At 44.2% G+C, this 24,186-nt stretch overlaps 1 protein-coding gene across 1 annotated transcript in view; it reads right to left on the bottom strand.

Moving 5' to 3' along the window:
• Positions 1–24,186, bottom strand: part of LOC119416586 (DNA (cytosine-5)-methyltransferase 3B-like) — a 261,265-nt gene that overhangs the window by 217,107 nt on the left and 19,972 nt on the right. Inside the window, exon 3 of the mRNA XM_037683776.1 lies at positions 15,261–15,363. Within this exon, the coding sequence (XP_037539704.1) occupies positions 15,261–15,363 (103 nt within the window). The remainder of the gene's footprint in view (positions 1–15,260; positions 15,364–24,186) is intronic.

Below are 24,186 nucleotides of genomic sequence, written 5' to 3' on the forward strand. Positions count from 1 at the left end.
TGTTATTTTGTAAATACACTCCTCCATTAAATACTTATTTTTTGTAATCTGCCGAGTTGAGTCCTGTCTGCACTACTGGGTTCGTTCCTGTCCACAAAATCCTGACAATTATAAGTAATTATACAAACCGGATTCCAAAAAAGTTAGGACACTAAACAAATTGTGAATAAAAACTGAATGCAATGATGTGGAGATGGCAAATGTCAATATTTTATTCAATATAACATAGATGACAGATCAAAAGTTTAATCTGAGCAAATGTAACATTTTAAAGGAAAAATATGTTGATTCAAAATTTCACAGTGTCAACAAATCCCAAAAAAGTTGGGACAAGTAGCAATAAGTGGCTGGAAAAAGGAAATTGAGCATATAACGAACAGCTGGAAGACCAATTAACACTAATTAGGTCAATTGACAACATGATTGGTATAAAAAGAGCTTCTCAGAGTGTCAGTGTCTCTCAGAAGCCAAGATGGTAAGAGGATCACCAATTCCACCATTGTTGCGCAGAAAGATAGTGCAACAATACCAGAATGGTGTTACCCAGCATAAAATAGCAAAGACTTTTAAGTTATCATCATCAACCATGCATAACATCATCAAAAGATTCAGAGAATCTGGAACAATCGCTGTGCGTAAGGGTCAAGGCCGTAACACTCTACTGGATGTTCGTGATCTCCGGGCCCTTAAACGTCACTGCACCTCAAACAGGAATGCCACTGTCAAGGAAATAACAGAATGGGCTCAGGAATACTTCCAGAAAGCATTGTCAGTGAACACAATCCACCGTGCCATCCGCCGTTGCCAGCTGAAACTCTACAGTGCAAAGAGGAAGCCATTTCTAAGCAAGCTCCACAAGCTCAGACATTTGCACTGGGCCAGGGGTCATTTAAAATGGAGTGTGGCAAAATGGAAGACTGTTCTGTGGTCAGATGAGTCATGATTTGAAGTTCTTTATGGAACACTGGGACGCCATGTCATCCGGACCAGAGAGGACAAGGATAGCCCAAGTTGTTATCAACGCTCCGTTCAGAAGCCTGCATCACTGATGGTATGGGGTTGAATGAGCGCTTGTGGCATGGGCAGCTTGCATGTCTGGAAAGGTACCATTAATGCAGAGAACTATGTTCAGGTTCTAGAACAACATATGCTCCCATCTAGACGTCATCTCTTTCAGGGAAGACCCTGCATTTTTCAACATGATAATGCCAGACCACATTCTGCAGCAATCACAACATCATGGCTATGTAGGAGAAGGATCCGGGTACTGAAATGGCTAGCCTGCAGTCCAGATCTTTCACCTATAGAGAACATTTGGCGCATCATAAAGAGGAAGGTGCGACAAAGAATGCCCAAGACGATTGAACAGTTAAGAGGCCTGTATTAGACATGAATGGGAGAGCATTCCTATTTTTAAACTTGAGAAACTGGTCTCCTCTGTCCCCAGACGTCTGTTGAGTGTTGTAAGAAGAAGGGGGGATGCCACACAGTGGTAAAAATGGACTTGTCCCAACTTTTTTGGGATTTGTTGATGCCATGAATTTTGAAAACAACAGATTTTTCACTTAAAATGATACATTCTCTCAGTTTAAACTTTTGATCTGTGATTTGTGTTCTATTCTGAATAAAATATTAGATGTTGGCACCTCCACATCATTGCATTCAGTTTTTATTCACAATTTGTTTAGTGTCCTAACTTTTTTGGAATCTGGTTTGTAGTTAAATATAAAATAAAATAAGTAAAATAATAAAGTAAATAGTTACAAACTTTTATTTGTAAAAGGTATAAACTGGTAGTTGTACCGGATGCCCCCCCGGGCCTTGCATCGCCGAACACGCCGCTCCCAGCCGTCAGTGCCATCCTCTCGGAGCTGCCCGGCATAATCCAGGAGGCGGCTGGCACGAAGGGACTTTCGGTCACTCTCCTCCCCCCGCCCAGATCGGACGATCTAGCGGGAAGGTTTGGCTCCACCCCGGCTCGCCGCCCTGACCCCATCTGGCCTCGTTTCCGAGCAGTGACGTCCTACTGGAACGAGGCTGAGGCCAGACCTGGTAAGCTGAAGGCGCCCGTCTCCACCTTCGCTCCTATCACCAGAGTAGAGGGGTTTACTGAGCGGAACTTTCCTTTGGGGGGAGTGGTGGCACAGAGGTTAGAGAAAGTGGGCCTGTGATCGGAAGATCGCCGGTTCAAGCCCCGGTACCAACAACATAAAAAAATGTGGGTGGGGCAGGTAGGTGAGGTACCCACACCTGCCCCCACCCTCAGTCACCCCACTCCAGGCCCATGAGCAAGGCCCTTAACCCTTATCTGCTCTCCAAACAGTTCTCTCTTGAAAATGAGTTGTCGTGGCTCAATGACACTACCTGTATAAATAAAGGATAAATGAAAAAAAAAAAACTTCCCCTCGGTCAGCCACCCCCACCCCCCTCCAGAGCCAAGCCTGGCGGAAGCACTCGGAGCAAAAGTTTCCAGGTTGAACTAGCGTCCTTTCCCTCCAGGGAGACACAACTAGACAGCGATGTCGCTCTCCAACCGATCCCACCAGTGTGCTTTCCAGGCGGCCGCAGCAAACAACAATGTCGCCCTGCTGGCCTACAGCATCTCCAAAAGGCTGGAAGACACAGACCTGCCTGAGGAGATGAGGAGCTCGCTCTGCAAAGCATCTGACGTCATCCTCAACCTGTGCGCCTCCTCTGTGGTCTGCCTGTCTCGCATCGCCACCTGGATGACAATGATCCAGAGGTTCGCCTGGCTCCGACACTCCCCCTCCTTGCGGGAGAAACTGCAGAAAGACCTGTTGCGAGGGTCCCATCAAGACGGACGCGCTGTTCGGGGCCAATTTCAAGGCCATGCTTGAAAAGTCGAAGAAGTCAGAGGAGGTGTCGAAGACTGTGTGCCACCTGATGAAGCCGCACCCCTCCTCCTGCCCGCTGGAGAGATCGTCGTGGCCAGAGGCAGCAGCAGAGACGCTCCACAGTCCTTCTCATCACGGCAACCAGCAGCTCAGTGTTTCCCCAGAGACCGCCAACAGGTGCCGCCCCGGAACAACCAGTCACAGGGCTCACGGGGGAGAAGATACAAGAAATGACTCCTTGAAAAGGATGTGTGTGTGTGTATAATGACGACTTGAGTTTTAAAATAAAACGAAAACATCAATCAGAAAATAAAGTGTCTTCTGATTCCAGCCTGACTGTCGGATCGAATGATCTCACAGCGGCTTCTCTTCACACATCCACCACACAAAACGAGCCGGTAACCTCAAAACAGGGTTTTTAAAGTCCCCGCAACTCGAGAAACCACCCAAAATGCTCGCTTGACACAGCAGCTAGAAATGATTCTTTTCAGCAGACCAGGCCGAGGAAAAAACCTCGCTCTCAGCCCAGGTTGTGTTCTCAATTTTCTGACCGCAGCAGGAACAAACGCGTTTCCCCATGGCAACTGCAATCTCCACCTAAACAGCGTCGCATTTCTAAATGCGCTCACGCCTCTCCTCAGTGTGCGTCAGCTCACATCAACTCTGTGAGCCAGCAGCCTGAGCGCAGCACAAAGGCGTCCCAGAGCCCTTTCGACAAGGCCTCTCCATGGGTCGCTCAAAGAGCATCTCCAGAGCATATGACGGCGGTGGAGGCCTTAGCTTGGTTAACATCCGTAAAGGACCTGATACAACACAAAAATGCATGCCCGCTCCCAGAGCGTTATGCAGAGTGGTAGCGAGTGTGTTCTCAGGACAGATGGATGAACCGTCTTATCAGCAGAGGTTACACGTTGCAGTTCGCAGCTCAACCCCCACCGTTCAGAGGGATTATATAGACGGTTCCGTCATCTCCAAAACAGATCTCGTCTCTCCACTCAGAAGTTCAGGAATTACTGATAAAAAATGTAATTTCCAGGGTTCCCAACGGATAGGAAAACACAGGTTTTTACTCACGTTACTTCCTGGTTCCGAAGAGGACTGGACGGATGAGACCCATTTTGGACCTATCCGTATTCAACAATTTGTAGGGAGCTAAGGGCTAGGTTTAGCTGCCCTAGACTACAATATATTTAAATAACGGGTTCTCTCTTTTTCGATTTAAATTACAGCCATGTGACCGAGGTAACTGTGCGTAGATTAATCAGTGACACTGAGACGTTAATTTTCTTTGACCCATCAGAATAAATGTGGTCATTTATTTAACAGAATCAAAATTTAACATCAAAATGTACAAGTGATTAGCTGATCTGGTTCTGATTAATAAAACTTGGCACGTTTTACTTAATAAAAACAACAGACCTTTCTAAAGGCATCTAGATTAATTACTGGCAAAATAGAAGAGTTTAAAGATGGGAAATGAAAGAGTTTAAATGGAGAGAAAAGATGGATAAAAAGGAAAGTGTGTTGACTAGGAATGGCACCCTTCATCCGACCCCAGCTCAGCCCCGGTACACTAAGTGCGTGGCGACTCGTTACCTTAGATGGGGATACCTCCGCTCAGGAACAGGAGTCCATTTCAACGCTACCTTTCAGCGTCTCCGGCAAGGATGGTTGAGAATCTTCCGAAGCAGTGACGGTACTCCGTTCAACAAACGCTCATCTCCCAGGTTGATACAAAGCAAGCTGTGAGTTCAGTCAGAGATTCCACTCAGACGTGGAGGACTCCATGAAAGACCCAGGAAGACTCCGGTCAAGGACTCCAGAAGACTGAAGACCGACTCAAGACTGAGAGACCCAGTTGACCTGAGAAGTTCCAGGAAGTGTGGACTCTTAAAGAGTTCTAACTTCCGGTCACCTCAGGACTTCCTGATTGGTTGAAGCAACCAACAGGGGGTGGTTCTAGTGATGTAAGAGGGTCATTACAAGTCAAGAAAACAGCAGGAATGTTTTAGAAACGTCCCATACAGACAGAAGACATGTTATGGCGAAGTGGGAGGAAGAGAGGTCAGTAGCTTCTTGTTTACCGTCTGCTAGGTTTAAAAACACAACACTTCATTCTAATAACTTCTTTCTGACTTTCGACCAACATCACTACTTCTCATTTAGACAGAAGATCAAAAATGCAAAATTACTTTGTAAAATAGACATTTAACTTGATTTCTAATTTAAATGAGGATTAAAAAAGCATTAATACTGTTTCACAGTTGATTTAAAATGAGTGGTTCACTTCAACATTTAGAAATGGTATGAACTAAACACACTTTTGATTTATCAAGATATTGTAAAATAGTAATGATAATATAAAAGAAGAGTGTTCTTTCAATTGATTACTTCAGGATACAATTAGACAGTCTCTGGATGAGCTAATTTGTATTTCTGGATTCAAATCAATGAAATAACAGTTCCTGTCCCATGAAGGTCCTTAGAGGCAGGTTTTGGTCGGAGGACTAGTTCATTACAAATTCGATCATGGAGAGACAGTTCCAGATGCTGACAACCAGACAGCTGTTGGACAACATTCACCAGAACGACTGGTTTACCTCCATCTAAAAGACACCTATTTTCACATTTGAATCATTCCAAAACACAAAACATTTCCTGCATTTCTCCTTCCAAGGGACCCAGTACCAGTACAACAGGCTCCTGTTCGGCTATTCCCTTGCCCCACGTACGTTTTCGAAATGCGTGGAGACAGCTCTGCAGCCGCTACACAGAGCAGGGATGAGAATTTTGTATTATCTGAATGATCTGTTGCTGCTAACTCGATCCAGGCAGGAAGCAGCTGCGCAAACCAAAGCGCTGACGTCACACCTGTTAAACCTGGGTTTCGCCATAAACTGGGAGAAGAGTTCCGTTCTCCCGGCCAAGATGATAGTTTATCTAAGAGTGGAGCTAAACTCAGTCACTATGAGAGCCCGCTTATCACAGCCGAGAGCCAAAGCTCTAAAGGACCAGATCCACCACGTAAAACCTAACAGAGTAGTAATGACCGTCTCTATCGTGAAACTTTTGGGAACGATGTCTTCAGCACACGCTGTGGTTCTGCTGGGCTTATTCTACATGAGACGCCTTCAGAGATGGTTTGCTTGCCTGCGCATAGATCCCGTATGTCAGAAGAGGCGGATGATCTCTGTGCCTCCCTCCGTGGGAACCGACCTGAAGCACTGGGGAAACCCTCTCACTCTGTCAGAGGGAGTTCCTATCAGCAGGCCTACGTCACACGTCTCAGTTTTCACAAGACGCATTCCTGTCAGGCTGGGGAGGAACGTCCTGTCCCAAGCGGTGGGGGCGCTGTGGCCAGCCCACACATCAGCTCATATAAACATCTTGGAATGTCTCACAGTTTGGAATGTGATTCAGCATTTTGCTCCCCTGTTACGGAATCAACATGTTCTGATCCACACAGACAACAAAGTGACTGCAGCTTACACAAACCAGCAGGGGGACGTGCGCTCAACCAAACTGTTACGCATTGTGAGACAGCTGTTGTGTTGGGCACACAAAAACCGCTGAAGCAGCAGCTGATGGACAGAAATCTAGCGTTCAGCACATTTAAAACGTATGCTGCAGCTATTTCCTCCTGTCATGAATGCTTCGGTGACAGAACAGTTTTTAATCATCCGCTGATGAAGCGTTTTCTAAAAGGTGTACGGAAACACAGACCGGTGTCAAGCCCACTAGTTCCACAGTGGGACCTAACAATGGTTCTGCGAGCTTTGATCAAAGCTCCTTTCGAGCCTTTAGATCAGGTTTCACTTAAGTTCCTGTCACTTAAAACAGCCCTGCTGTTGGCTTTGACATCTGCAAAGAGAGTGAGCGATTTATCTGCACTCTCTGCTGCCCCGTCATGCCTCAGGATTCAAGCTGATGGCAGCTAAGCTGCGCTGAGACCTAATCCAGCTTTTATGCCCAAAAACATCACAAGTTCATTTAAATCAAGAATGATAAAGTTGGAAGGGTTTGATCCTCCTCCTCACACATCAGAAGTAGAAGCATCTTTTCATCTCCTCTGTCCTGTGCGTGTGCTGGCATGTTACATAACACGCACGGCCTCTCTGCGGCAGACTCAGCGTCTGTTTGTGCATTATAGGGACATCTCTGAAGGTTGCCCGTTATACACTCAGCGTCTGTCACACTGGCTGTGTGAGGCCATTTCTGAAGCTTACAGGGCATCAGGATTGGAGCCTCCAGAGGACCTCTGAGCTCATTCCACCAGAGGAATTGCATCTTCTACAGCTTTGCTAGTGGTATGACAGTTCAGGATATTTGTACGGCGGCCGCTTGGACAGTGCCTTGTTCATTTAGTCGCTTCTTTCTGCGTGATGTTTCGGCCTGTTCCATGGCCCATTCTGTTCTTAGTGTTTTAACAGAATAAATCTTACTGTTTTCATGGAATTTCGTTTAAACTCACATCTGACTGCATGCAATTACAGTGTGAGATATTTATTATCAGTCACAAGTTTTTGTGACTGCTGTTTTCTATTGTTACTAATCAGCTCATGACTACTGTTACCAATCAGTTCATCTGATTATTAATCAGTTCATATTGAAGAGCTGTTGACCTGCTCTGCTCACTGTTACAAGGTTACAATTGTAACCTCTGTTCTTTTCCATTCTCGGCAGCAGGACTGCTTTCAGCCTTCCCCTTTTTTCCCCGTCGAAAACTTTTTCTCTCCGGGGCGCTCCTGTACATGGAACGCATAATTACGCAGTGCGCTTCTGTGCATGGTGTGCATAATTACGCGCATAGGCTGAGTGATGAAATGTTTTTTGGTGTAAGCAGGCGCTTCATATTATGTCTGAATGGACCCAGTGAGGCATAGACTACATCCTGTTTCACCTTTAACCCACCAGCGACAGCCTTAAAGGGCGAAGCCTATACGAAATAGAACGTTGGTTACGTACTGTAACCTCAGATTCTATGAGTATAGGCACAGACATTTAAGCTCTGGGCCTCACTGGTTCCTAAATGGCTGAAGAAAAAAGCTATTTGGGAGCCGATTACCCGGTCTCACCGTAATTCATACGGACCAGGGAGAGGCCCACACAGCAAATGGGCGTGGACTAAAGTTTTCAGTGCTGCGCGCAACAGGATGAAACCCACCAGCGACAGCCTTAAAGGGCTACGCCTATACTCATAAAATCTGGGGTTACAGTACGTAACCAACAATTTTTTGTCTTAGCGATTAAAAGGGAACACTCAAAATATTTTCTGTGGCTCTGTGCACATCACTACCTGCTCTTTCAAAGACTTTTCTGATGTCAGTGGAGCTTTTCTGACAGTGCCAACTGCTTCTGAAAGTATTCCTGATTTTCACTAATAGTAACAACAACAACAACAACAACAACAACAACAACAACAACAACAACAACAACAACAACAACAACGTCTGTTCTAAACAAGGGAAAATGTTCTTATGTTGTCAGAAAAATGTCTCCTGTGTGTTTTTACACATATAAACATTCACAACTGCATGCGCTTACGTTTATGTGATATATTTAATAAAACGTTGACAGGGTCTGTCCCTGTGTCTGTTTCTTTATATTTGTTTCTTGTACTTTTCATTCTGTTCCTTGTTGTCTTTCTGTTCCTGTTGTTTTTGACTCTGTGTCTTCTGTCACTCTCCACTCACTCCTCAGTCTGCCTCTCCTGTATGTAACCATTCACACCTGTCTCTAATCAGAAACCATCACAGGTGCTCTCATTATTCACCCTACCTATGCCTTATTTAAACCTCTTCTCTCAAACCGTCCGCTCAATGTTGTCTCGCGCCGACGTCTCAGTCCTCCTCTCTTCCTGTCTGATGATCTGTATCAGTCTAATATGTTGTCCCGTTCCGTTCCTCTTGTCAGATGTTTAGTTTTGTTCAGTTTATACTTGCACAGTGATTAAGTTTTTTCTGCCTCGTCAGCTTTTTGTTTTGTTGTTTAAATAAATGTTTTTTGTTTAAACTTCTGTTTTGCTCGCCTGCCAGCAAATGGGTCTAAAACACAAGGATTGTGACAAACGTGAGCTTAACCAAGAGAAACAATAACTTCTGCCTCTTCTCAGGCAGCTGCACTGCCAACTGAGAGCCGCACGCAACGTACTGACATCATGCTCTTAAAGTGACAGTACAGATTTTAGTTTTAAACATAATACGTTATAAAAAAACTCAAAGCATAACCAAAATGAGGGTTCTTCAGTTAACCAGGATGTGGTGAAATTTCAAACATAGTTAAAAATAAAAGCATAGTTTCTAAAGTTGTTACACAGAAATTGATATTTTTACAAACTTTAACATCTGAGGAGACACATTGTGCCTACCCACCCCCAACCCCCAATGGGGGTCGGGCCCCCCAGGGTTGGGAATCATTGGCCTAGATAATGTTTTTGATCAATAATAACACAATCATGTTATTGTTGATGTTTTGTTCTCATGTCAATTAGGGAGATGATCAGAGCCCTAAACCCCAGAGAACCACAGAGAAGATTCAGGCAGAGACACAGAGGTACAGAAGTCTGCATCAACCCTACCTCAGTGAATCCAGTGACCTGCTGGTGGAATGTGAAGAACAATATGTCAGTGATATAAAACTGACCACCAGGTATCTGTGTGTGCAACAAGCATCATTCACACCTTCATAGTGAACATGTTCTACTGCTGGAGACACCATCAGCCAGGAGTGGGCTTGTTTGTGTCCAGAGAAAGCAGACATGTTGATGTTTCTGAAGAAAAACTGTTAAGTGAAAAGGTCCTCAGTGTGTAGCAGTGAGCATTAGATACTGACGTGTCACTGGTTTGAAACTGGTTTTTTGACCTGGAAATTTTTTTATTTTTTTTTTATGTAAGAAAACGTTGGTTACGTACTGTAACCCCAGATTCTATGAGTATAGACGTAGCCCTTTAAGGCCCTCGCTAGTGGGTTTATCCCGTCATGCAAAGCATCACACTGAAAAGTTTAGTCCACGCCCACCTGCTGTGTGGGCCCCACCCGGTCTGTATAAATTACGGTGAGACCGGTTAATAGGCTCCCAAAAAGCTTTTTCTTCAGCCATTTAGGAGCCAGTGAGGCCCGATGCTTAAAGGGCTACGCCTATACTCAGAATCTGGGGTTACAGTAACCAACGTTCTATTTCGTATAGGCTTCGCCCTTTAAGGCTGTTGCTAGTGGGTTAAAGGCAAAGAAGATGTAGTATGACTCACTGGGTCCATTCGAACACCATATGAAGCGCCCGTTTGCCCAAAAAACGTCTTGTCACTCAGCTCTCCATATGCGTAATTACGCGTACCATGCACAGACGCTCGCTGCGTAGTTACGCGTTCTGAGTGCATGAACACCCCGGAAAAGTTTTCAATGGGAAAGAGGAGAGGCTGAAAAGGCCGTGAACAGAGCAGATCCACGGCTCTTAAATATTAACAGATTAATAATAATTGAACTGATTATTAATCAAATGAACTGCACAACCTGTGACTGATAACAACATCTCACACTGTAAATGCATGCAGTCAGATGTGAGTTTAAACGAGATCCATGAAACAACAATATTCATTCTGTTAAGGCAATAAGGACAGAATGTGTCATGGAACGAGCTGTCACATCACGTAAATAGAAGCGAATAATGAACAGGGTGTTGACCACGCGGCCGCAGTGCGAATATCCTGCATTGTCATACCATTATGCAAAGCAGTCGAAGATGCGATACCTATGGTCAAGTGTGCTCTGAGGTTGACAGGAGGCTCTAAATCTGATGCTCTGTAGGCTTCAGAAATGGCCTCACACCGCCAGTGTGACAGGTGCTGGATGGATAACGGGCGACATGCAGATGCGTCTCTATAGTGCACAAACAAATGTTGAGTCTGATGCAGTACCGCCATGCGTGTTACGTAACACGTCAACGCACGCACAGGGCAGAGAAGATGGAAAGATGGTTCTTCTTCTGATTTGTGGGGAAGAGGGAAAAATCCCTCCAATGATATCGCTCTTGATTTAATTAAGCTTGTGATGTTTTTAGGCATAAACGCTGGGTTAGGCCTCAGATCAGCTGAGCTGCCGTCAGCCTGAATTCTGAGACATGACGGAGCTACAGAGAGGTCAGACAAATCACTCAGCCTCTTAGCGGATGTTAAAGCCAAGAGCAGGGTTGTTTTAAGAGACAAGAATTTAATCGGAACCTGATTCAGTGGTTCAAATTGAGCTTTGATCAGAGCCCGCAGGATCAGCGTTAAATCCCACTGTGGAGCAAGTGGGCGTGATACAGGCCTGCGTCTCTGTACATCTTTTAAAAAACGCTTCATCAGCAGGTGATTAAAAGTTGTTCTGTTCCTGAAACCTTTGTGACAGGAAGAGATGGCTGCAGCGTACGTTTTAATCATGCTGAACATCAGATTTCTGTCCATCAGCTGCTGCAGAAAGGACAGCACGCCACCTAGTGGACATGAAGTGGCCTCTACACCTTTCTCCGTACACCAGCGCTGAAAAGCTGTCCACTTTGATGTGTACAGCGCTGTGGTGGAGGTAGCACGTGAATCCTGGATAGTGCGCACTACATCTTGGGAGAGACCCATCCTCTCCAAACGGATCAGTTCAGCGGCCAGACTCAAAGATGCTGGCCTATTTCTGGGTAACTCCTGATCGCTCCTCTTGCCTGGAGGAGAGCGTCCTCCCTCCACGGCAGTTTCCACAGGCGCCCCGATAACAGGCGCCGTAGAATTGGGAACCATGGGGCGTTCACACGCTTGGGAGCCAGGAGAGCTGTCAGTCCCTCCTCCTGAACTCTGTTCAGAAACCGTAATATCAGAGGGAGTGGGGGAAATGCGTAAAGAAACATTTTGGGCCATGGGCTGTGAGCAAACGCATCCACCCCTAGCGGTGGTTCGTCCCGCGGGCTCAGTGAGAACCATAGTTGGCAATGAGCATTCTCTCCTTTTGCAAATAGGTCCACAGCCACTTTGCCAAATTTCGGCCACGACTGAGCCATCAGCTCGGGATGGAGGCTCCAGTCCCCGTGAAGCGGACCGTCCCTGGACATCACATCCGCCCCTCTGTTCAGAACAACGGGGATGTACACTGCTCTGATGGAGTGCCGATTTTGGTGTGCCCAACACAGCAACCGTCTCGCAATGTGTAACATTTGGGCTGAGCGCACACACCCCTGCTGGTTTATGTATGCTGCAGTAACCTCGTTGTCTGTGTGAATCAAAACATGTTGATTCTGTAGCACAGAGGCAAAGTGTTGAATCACAATCAAAACTGTGCGACATTCCAGAACATTTATATGAGCTGTTGTGTGAGGTGGCCACAGCGCCCCTACAGCTCGGAATATGCATGTTCCCCCCCAACCTGACAGGGACGCGTCTGTGAACACTGAGACGTGTGACGTAGGTCTGCTGACGGGGACTCCCTCCGACAGAACAAGGGGGTTCCCCAGTGTCGGAGGTCTGTTCTCACGGAGGGAGGCACAGCAATCGTCCGTCTCTTCTGCTTCACCGGATCCACACGCAGACGAGCGAACCATCTCTGAAGGCGTCGCATGTGGAGTAAGCCCAACGGAACCACCGTGTGAGCTGACGACATCATTCCTAATAGCTTCATGACGGAAATGGCTGTTACCACTCTGCCAGGCCTTACGTGGCGGAGCTGGTCTTTTAGAGTTTCGATTCTCGTCTGTGATAAACGAGCCCTCATGGTGATCGAGTTTAGCTCCACTCCCAGATAAACAATCGTCTGGGCTGGGAGAATCAAGTTTTTTTCCCAATTTATGGCGAAGCCCAGATTTAAACAGGTGTGACGTCAGCACCTGGGTCTGCGCTGCTGCCTCCTGTCTGGAACGGGTCAGCAGCAACAGATCGTTCAGGTAAAACAAAATTCTCATCCCTGCTCTGTGTAACGGTTGCAGAGCCATCTCCACACACTTTGAGAACGTACGAGGCGCGAGGGAATAACCGAATGGCAGACTGTTGTACTGTACTTGAGCTGCGAACTGCAGCATGTAACCCCTGCTAATAAGACGGCTCATCCATCTGTCTAGAGAGCACGTCCAATGCCACTCAGCGTAACGCTCAGGGAGTGGGCAGGTGTTTTTGTGATGTGTCATGTTTCTTATGGACGTCAGCCAGGTTACAGCCTCCACCGCCGTCATGTGTTGAGGAGGTGTGCTCCGCATGACCCAAGGGGAGGTTTTCTCTAAAGGGCTGAGCGCACTTCTGTGCCGCGCTCAGACTGCGGGCTCACATTCACGCTGATGTGAGCCGGCGTACGCTGAGGAGAGTTGTGCACGCCCTCATCAACGCAAAGCTGCTTGGGTGAAAACTGCCGGTGCCGCGGGAGCACGCATTTGACACCGCTGCGGTGAGAGGAGGCAGCGCGCAGCCCAGGCTGAAAGCGAGGTTTCCCACTGGACTTGGTCTGCTGAAAACATTCACTTTTGGCTGCTGTGTCACATGAGCGTTTTGTGTGTTCCTTTGAACTGCGGTGATTGTTTAAAAACCTGTTTTGAGGACACCGGCTTGTTTTGTGTGGAGGATGTGTGAGGAGAAGCCACTGTGAGATCATTCGAACTAACAGACAGGCTAAAATCAGACACTTTAATCTTTGAATGATGTTCGTGTTTTATTTCAAAACTCATGTCATCATTTTGCACACATACATCCCCTGCAAGGAGTCATTTCTTGAATGTTCTCCCCCTTGAGACCTGTGGTTTGTCGTCCCAGGGAGACGCCTGTTGGCAGTCTCTGGGGAAACACTGCACTGCTGGTTGCCAGGAAGAGAAGGGCTGTTCTCTGACGAGAGGGGCTGGCGGCGGAGCAGAGCGGGAGGATGCTGCTGCAGCTGTGGAACGTCTCTGTTGCTGCCTTTGGCCACGACGATCCTTCCAGCAGACCGGGGGGCGGGATGAGGCTTGCGGCTTGATCAGATGGCGCACAGTCTCTGACACCTCCTCCGACTTATTTGACTTTTCCAGCATGGCCTTGAAATTGGTCCCGAACAGCATGTCCGTCGTGATGGGACCTTCCATCAGGTCCTTCTGCAGTTTCTCCGGCAGGGAGGGGGAGTGAGGGAGCCAGGTGGACCTCTGGATCATCGTCATCCAGGCTGCGATGCGAGACAGGCAGACAGCAGAGGAGGCGCACAGGTTGAGGATGACGTCAGACGCCTTGCAGAGGGAGCTCTTTGTCTCCTCAGGCAGGTCTGTGTCCTCCAGCCTCTTTGAAACGCTGTACACCAACAGCGCCACGTTATTGTTTGCTGCAGCCGCCTGGAATGCACACTGATGAGCTCGATTGGAGAGCAACGTCACCATCTGGTCATGCTTCCCCGGAGGAACAGGACGCTGGTCCAATCTGGACAACTTCGCTCCGAAAGCTTCCGCCAAGCTCAGCTCCGGGGGGGGGTGGGGGTGTACCGAAGGAAAGTTCTGCTCGGTAAACCCCTCCACTCTGGTGATGGGAGCGAATGTGGAGACGGGCGCTCTCAAATTACCAGGTCTGGCTGCAGCCTCGTTCCAGTAGGACGTCACTACTGGGAAACGAGGCCAGATGGGATCAGGACGGCGAGCCATGGTGGAGCCAAACCTTCTCGCTAGATCATCATCAGCTAGATCACTGCTGAAGCATCACGTTTGTTATGCGTCACCGCTGACCCCCGGAAATGTGGGCCGGTGCTGTTCTAAAAATTGATTGGCTGCCAAAATGGCAGCCGCAGGAGCACACAAGGGAAGATTTTAACAAGAATTTAACAAGATCAAAACGAAATTATAGCAAAGGTGTGTCTCAGTTGAACTTTTCCTTAATAAATGCACTTTAATGGTCAAATCTGCCACATTTCAAAAGCCGAGGACGCGCTGTGCATTTCTTCAAAATTAACAAGATAACCGCCTAAAAACTATTATTTGTTTGTTCGACATCATAGCAAAAGTGTGTCTCAGTTGAACTTTTCTTTAACAAATGCACTTTAATGTTTAAATCAGCTGCATTTCGCCACGCCGTCAAGGCGAAATGCAGCTGATTTGACGCTGGCTCCAGGAGTTCCAGAGCAAGACAAAGATGGCTTTCTATGGCAAGACAAGTGTCTCATTAATAGCCAATTTTACATATTAATGAGACACTTGGCTTGCCATAATGCTTGAGGGCCCTCTAGTGGCTGCAAATGGTAATGTTTAATTTTTTTCATGTCAGAATGTATGAAATTGTCTGATCTCAGTCAAAAACTGGGTTATACAGTAAATATTGGGGGGGGGGGGACATATATTAGTCGCTTCAGTGTATAAGTCGCATGACTTGCAAATTTATGAAAAAGGTGTGACAAACACCTGCAAATATGGTAGTGGTTTATTTTAGTATATACAGATATAACTTCTATTACTCACTTTATCAAACACTTGTGTCCGTTGTAGAGAGCTGGGCAAGGCCAAGAGGGTCAGAAACAGCTGGTGCAGAGTCGTCCATGGTTTCATTTCATGTAAAATCTGGACAGACAGAACACAGCACAGGAGGCTTTGTTAGCTTTATTTTTATACCCAGCAGCAAATAAAAAAAGCTACCGGACATATTTCCTCCATGACCTGCTCTGACCTCATGAAGTGACAAAACAGACTAAAAATAAAAGGTCAAGCATGCTTTGAAAGAATGCATATCACCCACCAGCTTTCATGCCTGTGATTTAGACACAAAATGACAAATAGTAACTGTTTTAGTGAAACTTTAAAAATAATGTTATGTGTGATCTTAAGTGATTTTATGAAAACTCACTTGACATGTTAGTTGCTACTGTCATTTGTGCTTAAAATTAACTACAGAACATCATGAATTGTAAAGAGTGATGGTGATGTAGAAGTTCTTGAAAAAAAAAATTAAAATTACTAAGAGGTATTTCCAATTCCTGCTTTTCGCTCAAAGACAAGGGACAAATACAATGAAACTTCAGAATATGGATCTTTTTAATAAGACAGCATGGCTGCATTCAGATTAGCCATAAGTCTTTTTCACAAAACACCTCAAGCCAGGATTTAGACTCCTTCTGGCTGCCTTGGTGTGACTTCTGAATGGTCCAAGGTTGGGGGTCTAATCCAACCTAGCCCTGATGTTCACGGTTCATATGTGAAACTGTAAATTAACTTTGAGGATCAATAAAGTGAAGAAGCTGTAACATCTGGTTGGATCTCTGTTGCAGGAATAAAAAATAAACAGATGTATGTGTTTATGTCCACCAATTCAATTCAGTTTATTGATATAGCACCAAATCAAAACAAAGTTGTCTCAGGGACTTTACAGGAACATTCACATAAAAGCCAATTAGTAGAGTTCTCTTATCTAAGGAATCCAGCAGACAAGTTGAATCTTGTCTTCGTTGCAGTCTCCCATCCTGAGCAAGCACAGTGGCAACAGTGGAAAGAAAAACTCCCTTTTAACAGGAAGAAACCTCCAGCAGAACCAGCTCAGGACAAGCGGCCATCTGCTTTGACCGGCTGGTTGAGAGGACAGGAAGGAGAGACAGACGAACACAGAATGGTAGGTCCAGGTATAGGTCCAGGTGTATCTGAAAAACAAAAACACATGTTGAGGATAGCAAAAATAATTACAAATACAAAACAGGTTGAGCAGAGTAAGTAAAGACAGCAGCAGAGTGAAAAGTGTGGTCAGTTTATCCTCCAGTAGAAGACATTCTCAAATCTCATTATCAACTGAATCACCAGCAAGTCAAACAAATGAATAAGAATTGAGAATATAGATTTGCCCCGCTCCCCTCAGGCAGGAGGTTGAGGAGCATTAAGTGTAGAACCACTAGACTGAGGAACAGCTTCTACCCTGAGGCTGTTAAGACTCATGAATCTCTAACCAGGATAATTACTGTGAAAAATAACATGTTGCTGCTGATTTGTTTCATGTTGCTGATGATCTATTTAATGTTGCTGATGATCTGTTTCATAGTGCTGCTGATCTGTTTCATGGTGCTGCTGATCTGTTTCATGGTGCTGCTGATCTGTTTCATGTTGATGTGTTCATGCGTGCTCATTTGCTCACACACTCATGCACATGCTCATGCTCGTGCTGCTGTTGCACGTAATGTTTTTAAGCTATTAGTGTGTAGCATATTTTTAGTTGTTGTTTTTCTTAGTTCATATCTTAGATGTTATCATTGTTTTTCTTTTACATTTTATTGTTGGATGTAACTGGGGCCGTGTACATAATTTCAATCCACCACATGTGGTGGATCGACAATAAAGAATCTCTGACTCTGGAAAATGGTCAATGGTCAATCAGGGTGCACCAGGTGATGAGCTGCTGAGATCATGTGAGAGCTGTGTTACGTGAGAAACATGGCAGGATACTGCTAAACAAAAACGATTAGACTCAGGTAAAACAAGCCAATATATTACAATCAAGCATAAAAAATATTGTTAATACAAACGTCTGTATATTGTTTCAATTGTAGAAGGATATGGGGCTGGATATATATTGTAAATTATCAGTTATGAGTTAAGCTCACAAGATATGCATTTATTATGCAAATAACCTCGTTGTGTGGGGGCACCACCTCTGTTTAGAGGAAAAATCAGTCTCTAACCCCAAATTAAATGTAAACTGAAACGTGAATTATTTTCTCGTGTTTAAAGGGAATCAAGTCGGTTAATACACACAGATATGCCAAAATAATCACAAATTTAGTTGATTTTATGTATTTTATTACAAAAATAATAATCTATGATATATGGTATGAAAATTATGCATAACAAACAAATGAATACCAAATAGCTTTGTATCAAAGGTCTACTTGATTAATCAAATCAGTAAACTTAAAAAAGGAACATTTTGGACTGGTTCTGTTTGTGCAGTAGTTAAAATTGTGTCTAAAGTGAGCTGTAGTTTGTCTGATAAGATTATTGTGATGTATGATCACCAGAAAGTGCATTGAAGAGTCTCTCTCACCAGAACGAGATGTCAGAATCCAAAAAAGTTCAATCTGGTCCTCTGGACATTCAAAAAAACAAAAAACAAAACAAAGCAAAAAAAATGTAGAAACGTTTCGTCTCTCATCCGAGAGACTTCCTCAGTCTGAGGTGCTGTATTCAGCTCAGTCTCTTAAATAGCACCTTCTCAGAGTGGATCAACCAGTTTTGCTGCTGACAACCAAAACCAGCTGCTCACATGCTCAAGAAGGACCATCAGCCTAACAATGGATCATTAGCACCTGATGGCTGTTTACTGTTCACAGAGGGCTGAGTGATACTAGCAATCACAGCATTGTAAGAGGGGGACAGTTGAACCCGGAGGCCTCCACCCCTGTTTAATGATGGACGATTTCTTTTCACAAAGATGGCCTCCTTTACTCCTCTCTCAAACCATCGTTCCTCTCTGTCCAGGATGTGAACATCTTCATCCCTGAAAGAGTGACCGCTGGCCTGGAGATGAGTGTAGACTGCAGAGTCCTGGCCTGATGATGTTGATCTTCTGTGCTGGGTCATCCTTTTGGCCAGTGGTTGTTTAATTTCCCCGATGTAAGACTGATCACCCTCCTGACACTGAACAGCATACACAATATTACTCTGTTTGTGCCGGGGGACTGGATCTTTGGGATGAACCAGTCTTTAATGTATTTTGGGATTGAAAAGCCACTTGGACATTATGTTTAAAAAATAAATGTCTCAGTTTCTCTGATACTACCTCAACATATGGAATGACCACTGGTCTGGGTCTGGGTTCCTCCTTTTCACCTGATGGCTGACTGGAGTCCTGTTTGGGTTTCTTCTCTGCTTTCAGGAAGGCCCAGTTAGGATATCCACATTGCTCTAGAGCCTGTTTTGTGTGGGATTTCTCCTTCTGCCTGGCTCCTGAGTTAGTGGGGATGCTGTCTGCTCTGTGGTACAGAGTCCTGATGACTCCTAACTTGTGCTCCAAAGGGTGATGGGAGTCAAACTGCAAATACTGGTCTGTGTGGGTGGGTTTGTGGTACACCTCGGTTTGCAAATGTCCTCTATCAGAGACTGAGACCTCACAGTCCAAGAAAGACAACCTGCCATTTTTTACATCTTCTCGTGTGAACTTGATGTATTTATCCACAGAGTTGATGTGGTCAGTAAAATGTTGGACTTCCTGAGATTTGATTTTAACCCAGGTGTCGTCAACATACCTGAACCAATGACTTGGTGGTGTCCCTGAAAAGGACGTCAAGGCTCTCTTTTCTACCTCCTCCATGTACAGGTTGGCAACAATAGGAGAAACTGGAGACCCCATAGCACACCCATGTTTCTGCCTATAATATTGCTCCCCATATGTGAAGTAGGTTGACTGCAGGCACAGTTTCAAGAGTTGACCCAGTTGTTCTGTGGAAAGTGTGGTCCTGCTGCTCAGAGTGGTGTCTGATTTTAATCTTAAACTGACCACCTCTACTGCATCATCAACAGGAATGCACGTAAAGAGTGATGTGACATCAAAAGAGACCATTGTTTCATTAGTCTCCATAATGCCATCCCTCACCTTATCTACAAAGTCCATGGTGTTCTGTATGTGGTGTTCTGAGCTGCCAACTAAAGGGATGAGTACAGACGCCAGATATTTGGAAACATTGTAAGTGACCAATGCCCCTTTTCCACTGTCACGGCGCGGGTCGGATATTTCCGACTTCACGCGCGTTTGAGGTCTTTCCACTGTTCCTGTGACCGGCTCGCCTCGCTAAATTCTGGCCCGGCTTCTCAAGGGGTCCAAGCGAGCCGCGCCGTGACGTCAGAAACACTGTCGGTCACTGATTGGTCGGGGGGAGGAGTCTGTGGAGTCTTTCCAAACAACCTGATCCACCATTTATCTCTACCACCTGCCATTAGCAATAACACGAGGAGCGTATCTTTTAGTATTTTGAAGCTATACAAAAACAATAATATCAAAGCTGTGGTCAAATGCAGAAGTGCAGGTGTTGTTGTGCTTGGTGGCAGAAGAAAAAAGTCAAAGCGAGCTAGATGGAGGATTGGAGGGTGGTTTGGACACGACTACTGCTCTACTTGAATCATTTATAGAAGATGGTGAGTGTTTTCTAACTTTAAACATATTTTAAGTGACTCATCCCATCGGTTCTGAACATATTTTTAACTAACAAAAGAGGCTGACGCCATAATAGACAACATTGGTGCTACGATGCTAAGCTAATTTGCATAAACGTTAACTGTCCTCCGGTCCCGTTTCTCACAGTATTTTATCCAGAACGTATTTCAATGCGTGACGGTTCATCTCTAAACTCCACATTAAACCCTCCAAGCCTCCCGGCTCCTGCTCCATCAGAGGAGTCTACACCTGACAGAGCTCCATCAGAGGAGTCTACACCTGACAGAGCTCCATCAGAGGAGTCTACACCTGACAGAGCTCCATCACAGCCCAGCTGCACCTCACAGAGCAGCACAACGCTGCAGCTTCTGTGCTCGGTAAGAACAGATGCAACATGTTCCACATCACTTTATTTGTGCCGATAAGGACTTGATTTATTTTATTTTTAAAGTAAAAAAATAAAATGTTAAATACTGAATTGGGATGAAATTATGTACTTTGTACACAGGGTCCCAGTTACAGACAACAAAATGTAAAAGAAAAACAGTAATAAGATCTAAGATATGAATTAAGAAAAATATCAACTAAAAAACATCTATTAATAAAACACTAAGCACTAATTGCAGTAAACAATCAAAACAATACGTCAAACAGCAACATGAACTTGAGTTTGTGCAGCCTCATGAATATCTAAAAAGGATAATCATGTTGCTGCTGATCAGTTTCATGTTGCTGCTGATCCGTTTCATGTTGCTGCTGGATCAGTTTCATGTTGCTGCTGGATCAGTTTCATGTTGCTGCTGATCTGCTTCATGTTGCTGCTGATCCGTTTCATGTTGCTGCTTATCAGTTTCATGTTGCTGCTGATCTGTTTCATGTTGCTGCTGATCTGTTTAATGTTGCTGCTGATCGTTTCATGCTGCTGCTGATCAGTTTAATGTTGCTGCTGATCTGTTTCATGTTGCTGTGTTCATGCGTGCTCGTCTGTTCACACAGACTCATGTCCGTGCTGCTGTTCTGCGTATTGTGTTTAATGTTTTTATGCTATTAGAGCTTATCATATTTTTAGTTGATGTTTTTCTTAGTTCATATCTTAGATCTTATTACTGTTTTTATTTTATATTTTATTGTTGGATGTAACTGGGACCATGTGTACATAATTTTGATCCACCACATGGACCACATGAGGTGCGAATGACAATAAAGAATATCTGCATCTGTATAGTACTTTCTGATTCATATATCCACTGTTATTATTATAGTATTTTCATTATTTTTAAATCAATTTATTTTTCATTTTCTTATTTGATCAGTTTATTATTATTAATATATCTATTATAGCTGTTAGCAGCACCTTTCTTTGTTTCATGCATTTATTCAAAAACAGTATGTAGCTTGAATTAACCACCTGTTTCTTCTTTCTAGTGAAGAGAAAGAGAAAAGAGTCCAGTAAAGAAAAGTCTTATTTCATCACTGAATGAACATGAAGAACTGAAGCGGACACAGCAGGAACAACACTTGTGTCTTCTTCTGGATGAAGCCCGTGAGACAAGGGACACACAGATACACAATCATTAGTTGGACGCAGTAGTTTTTATTTTTCTACATTTTTCACTTCTTACTTTTCCTAATAAATTCAACATTTTTCAGTCAGGTCATCTGGACACTTTCTTTTTTTTTTTGTGCTGAAACGTTTCGCCTTCGATCCAGAAGGCTTCATCAGTCAAGGAAACACAACAAAACTGATTCTTCCTCCAATAGCTTACTCCAAAGTGAAACAAACCAGTTCCACATGACCTGACTGAAAGATGTTGGATTGTGTACCTGGATTAGAGCATGGACTTTGTTGTTTTCCTATTAAACATTTTTTTTCTTAAGTGGTGTCCTTGAACATTAAATTTCCTAAACAAATTTTACAATGTTAAGAGCAGATAGTGTTTGTTTAAATTCATACTGGAAGTTGAGAAAAATTTTTTCATTGCATTTGATCTTTAATGAATCCTAATAAAAGATTACTAGAATCTGCTCAACTGTTATGTTATAAATGTTTTGGTTCTAGGATGAAGTGACACAAAAACAGTCAAAAATTCAGAAAAGACAGTTATCAATTATCAGTTATTTATCAGTTATAGGCCGTACAACTGTAGCCCGAGAGATTCAGCTGAAAGTCCTGGTGCACCTTTTATTTGAACCTGCAGAGATTTGAACAGCTGATCTGAAGCAAACAGGCAGGAGTTCACCTGAACTGAGCACTCCTGCTGTGTTTGATGGTCTCCTCCTTTGCCATCCATCCATCATCCATCCATCCATCCATCATCCATCCATCCATCCATCCATCATCTTCTGCTTCAGGGTTGTGGGAGCAGCATCTTCACCAGGGAGGCACAGACATCAACAGCCACCTCTTCAGCTCTTCTAGGACCCCATGGTGTTCACAGACCAACTGACTATTTATTAATTAATATCCTGATGCTGCTCAATAATCCAGGTAGAAAAATCTAAAAAGTTAAGTCTGGTCCTCTGGACATTCACAAAACAAACAATACAGTTTATATCTTGATGCATGCTCAATAATCCAGGTAGAAAAATCCAAAAAAAGTTCAATCTGGTCCTCTGGACCATCCTCTTTCAAGGATGAAGATGTTCACATCCTGGACAGAGAGGAACGATGGTTTGAGAGAGGAGTAAAGGAGGCCATCTTTGTGAAAAGAAACCGTCCATCATTAAACAGGGGTGGAGCCTCCTGGTTCAACTGTCCCCCTCTTACAATGCTGTGATTGCTAGTATCACTCAGCCCTCTGTGAACAGTAAACAGCCATCAGGTGCTAATGATCCATTGTTAGGCTGATGGTCCTTCTTGAGCATGTGATCAGCTGGTTCTGGTTGTCAGCAACAAACTGGTTGATCCACTCTGAGAAGGTGCTATTTAAGAGACTGAGCTGAAAACAGCACCTCAGACTGAAGAAGTCTCTTGGATGAGAGACGAAACGTTTCTAGAATTTTTTTTGCTTTGTTTTGTTTTTGTTTTTTTTTTGAATGTCCAGAGGACCAGATTGAACTTTTTTTGAATACAGTTTATAATAAATAAACTAAATGTTTTTTGTTTGTTTTGTTTTTGAATGTCCAGAGGACCAGACTTAACTTTTTTTATATTAAATAGTAATACATTTATGTTTTTAAATTTAATGAAAGACACATCTTTAAAATTCAAGGACAAATTTTAATCTAATTGTTTTCAAGTCTTATTGTAAAAGCAGTTTCAAAGATTACAGCACAGTGGGATGTTTTGTAATTTTAACATGAACCTGTCACGGTCAGCGGCCCCCGCTGCCCCCCCCATCTGCCTAAGCCTCTGCTTTCTCCTTCAAGCTGCAACCAGGAACCAACATTTATATCTTCAAACAATCATCCCACAAACTAAATCATTTCCTTCCATTTCTAGGTTCTGTCTCTGTCTGCTCTTTATATTTTTGTTGTTCTGCTCTGTGTGTGATTTTCTGTTTATCTGATTCTGTTATTCTCCACTCACTCCTCAGTCTGCCTCTCCACTCAATCTTTATCATTCACACCTGTCCCTCATCAGCCACCTGCCCAGGTGCTCTCGTTACTCACTCTCCCTCTGTCTCATAAAAAGCCTGTCTCTCCTTCACTTTTTGTCCGGTGATTGTTCTGTGTTTACAGACATCTCAGTCCTCTTCTATCTTGTCTGTTTCTTGTCCACCTGATCATCTGCTCTGCCTTGTTCCTGATCCTGTTGCCCAAGTAAGTTTTGCTGCACCGACAGCTTTTTGTTTTGTTATTGAAATAAATTGTTTTTGTTTTTGAACTCCTGCCTCGCTCGCCTCTCTGCATTTGGGTTCCAACACTGAGGATCGTGACAGAACCTTGTGCATATCTGTAAATAATAAAAGTGACAATATTTTTATGGCATACAACCTCATGGTTGGATCATTGTATCAGTACAGCAGATGCTCATGATTCCATCCAGGCCGTTCGTGTCAACTATGAATTTGCCACCAGTGATCATATACCATTTTCCTTGTGTGTAAATATGAACTGCATACCTTCTGTTTTGCCTGCAGACTATAATATAAGTATTGGAAAAATAGCATGGGATAACTTGAGTGAAACAGATCTATCAGATTATTATTACCATACGAACAACATGTTTAGCAATATGCACTTACCAAAGGGAGCAATCTCATGCTGTGATATGAACTGTAAAGACCCCCAACATGGTATTGAGTTATGTACCT

This window comes from Nematolebias whitei, chromosome 11 (genome assembly GCF_014905685.2).
Source record: "Nematolebias whitei isolate Nwh7 chromosome 11, NemWhi1, whole genome shotgun sequence".
NCBI classification, from domain to species: Eukaryota; Metazoa; Chordata; class Actinopteri; order Cyprinodontiformes; family Rivulidae; genus Nematolebias; species Nematolebias whitei.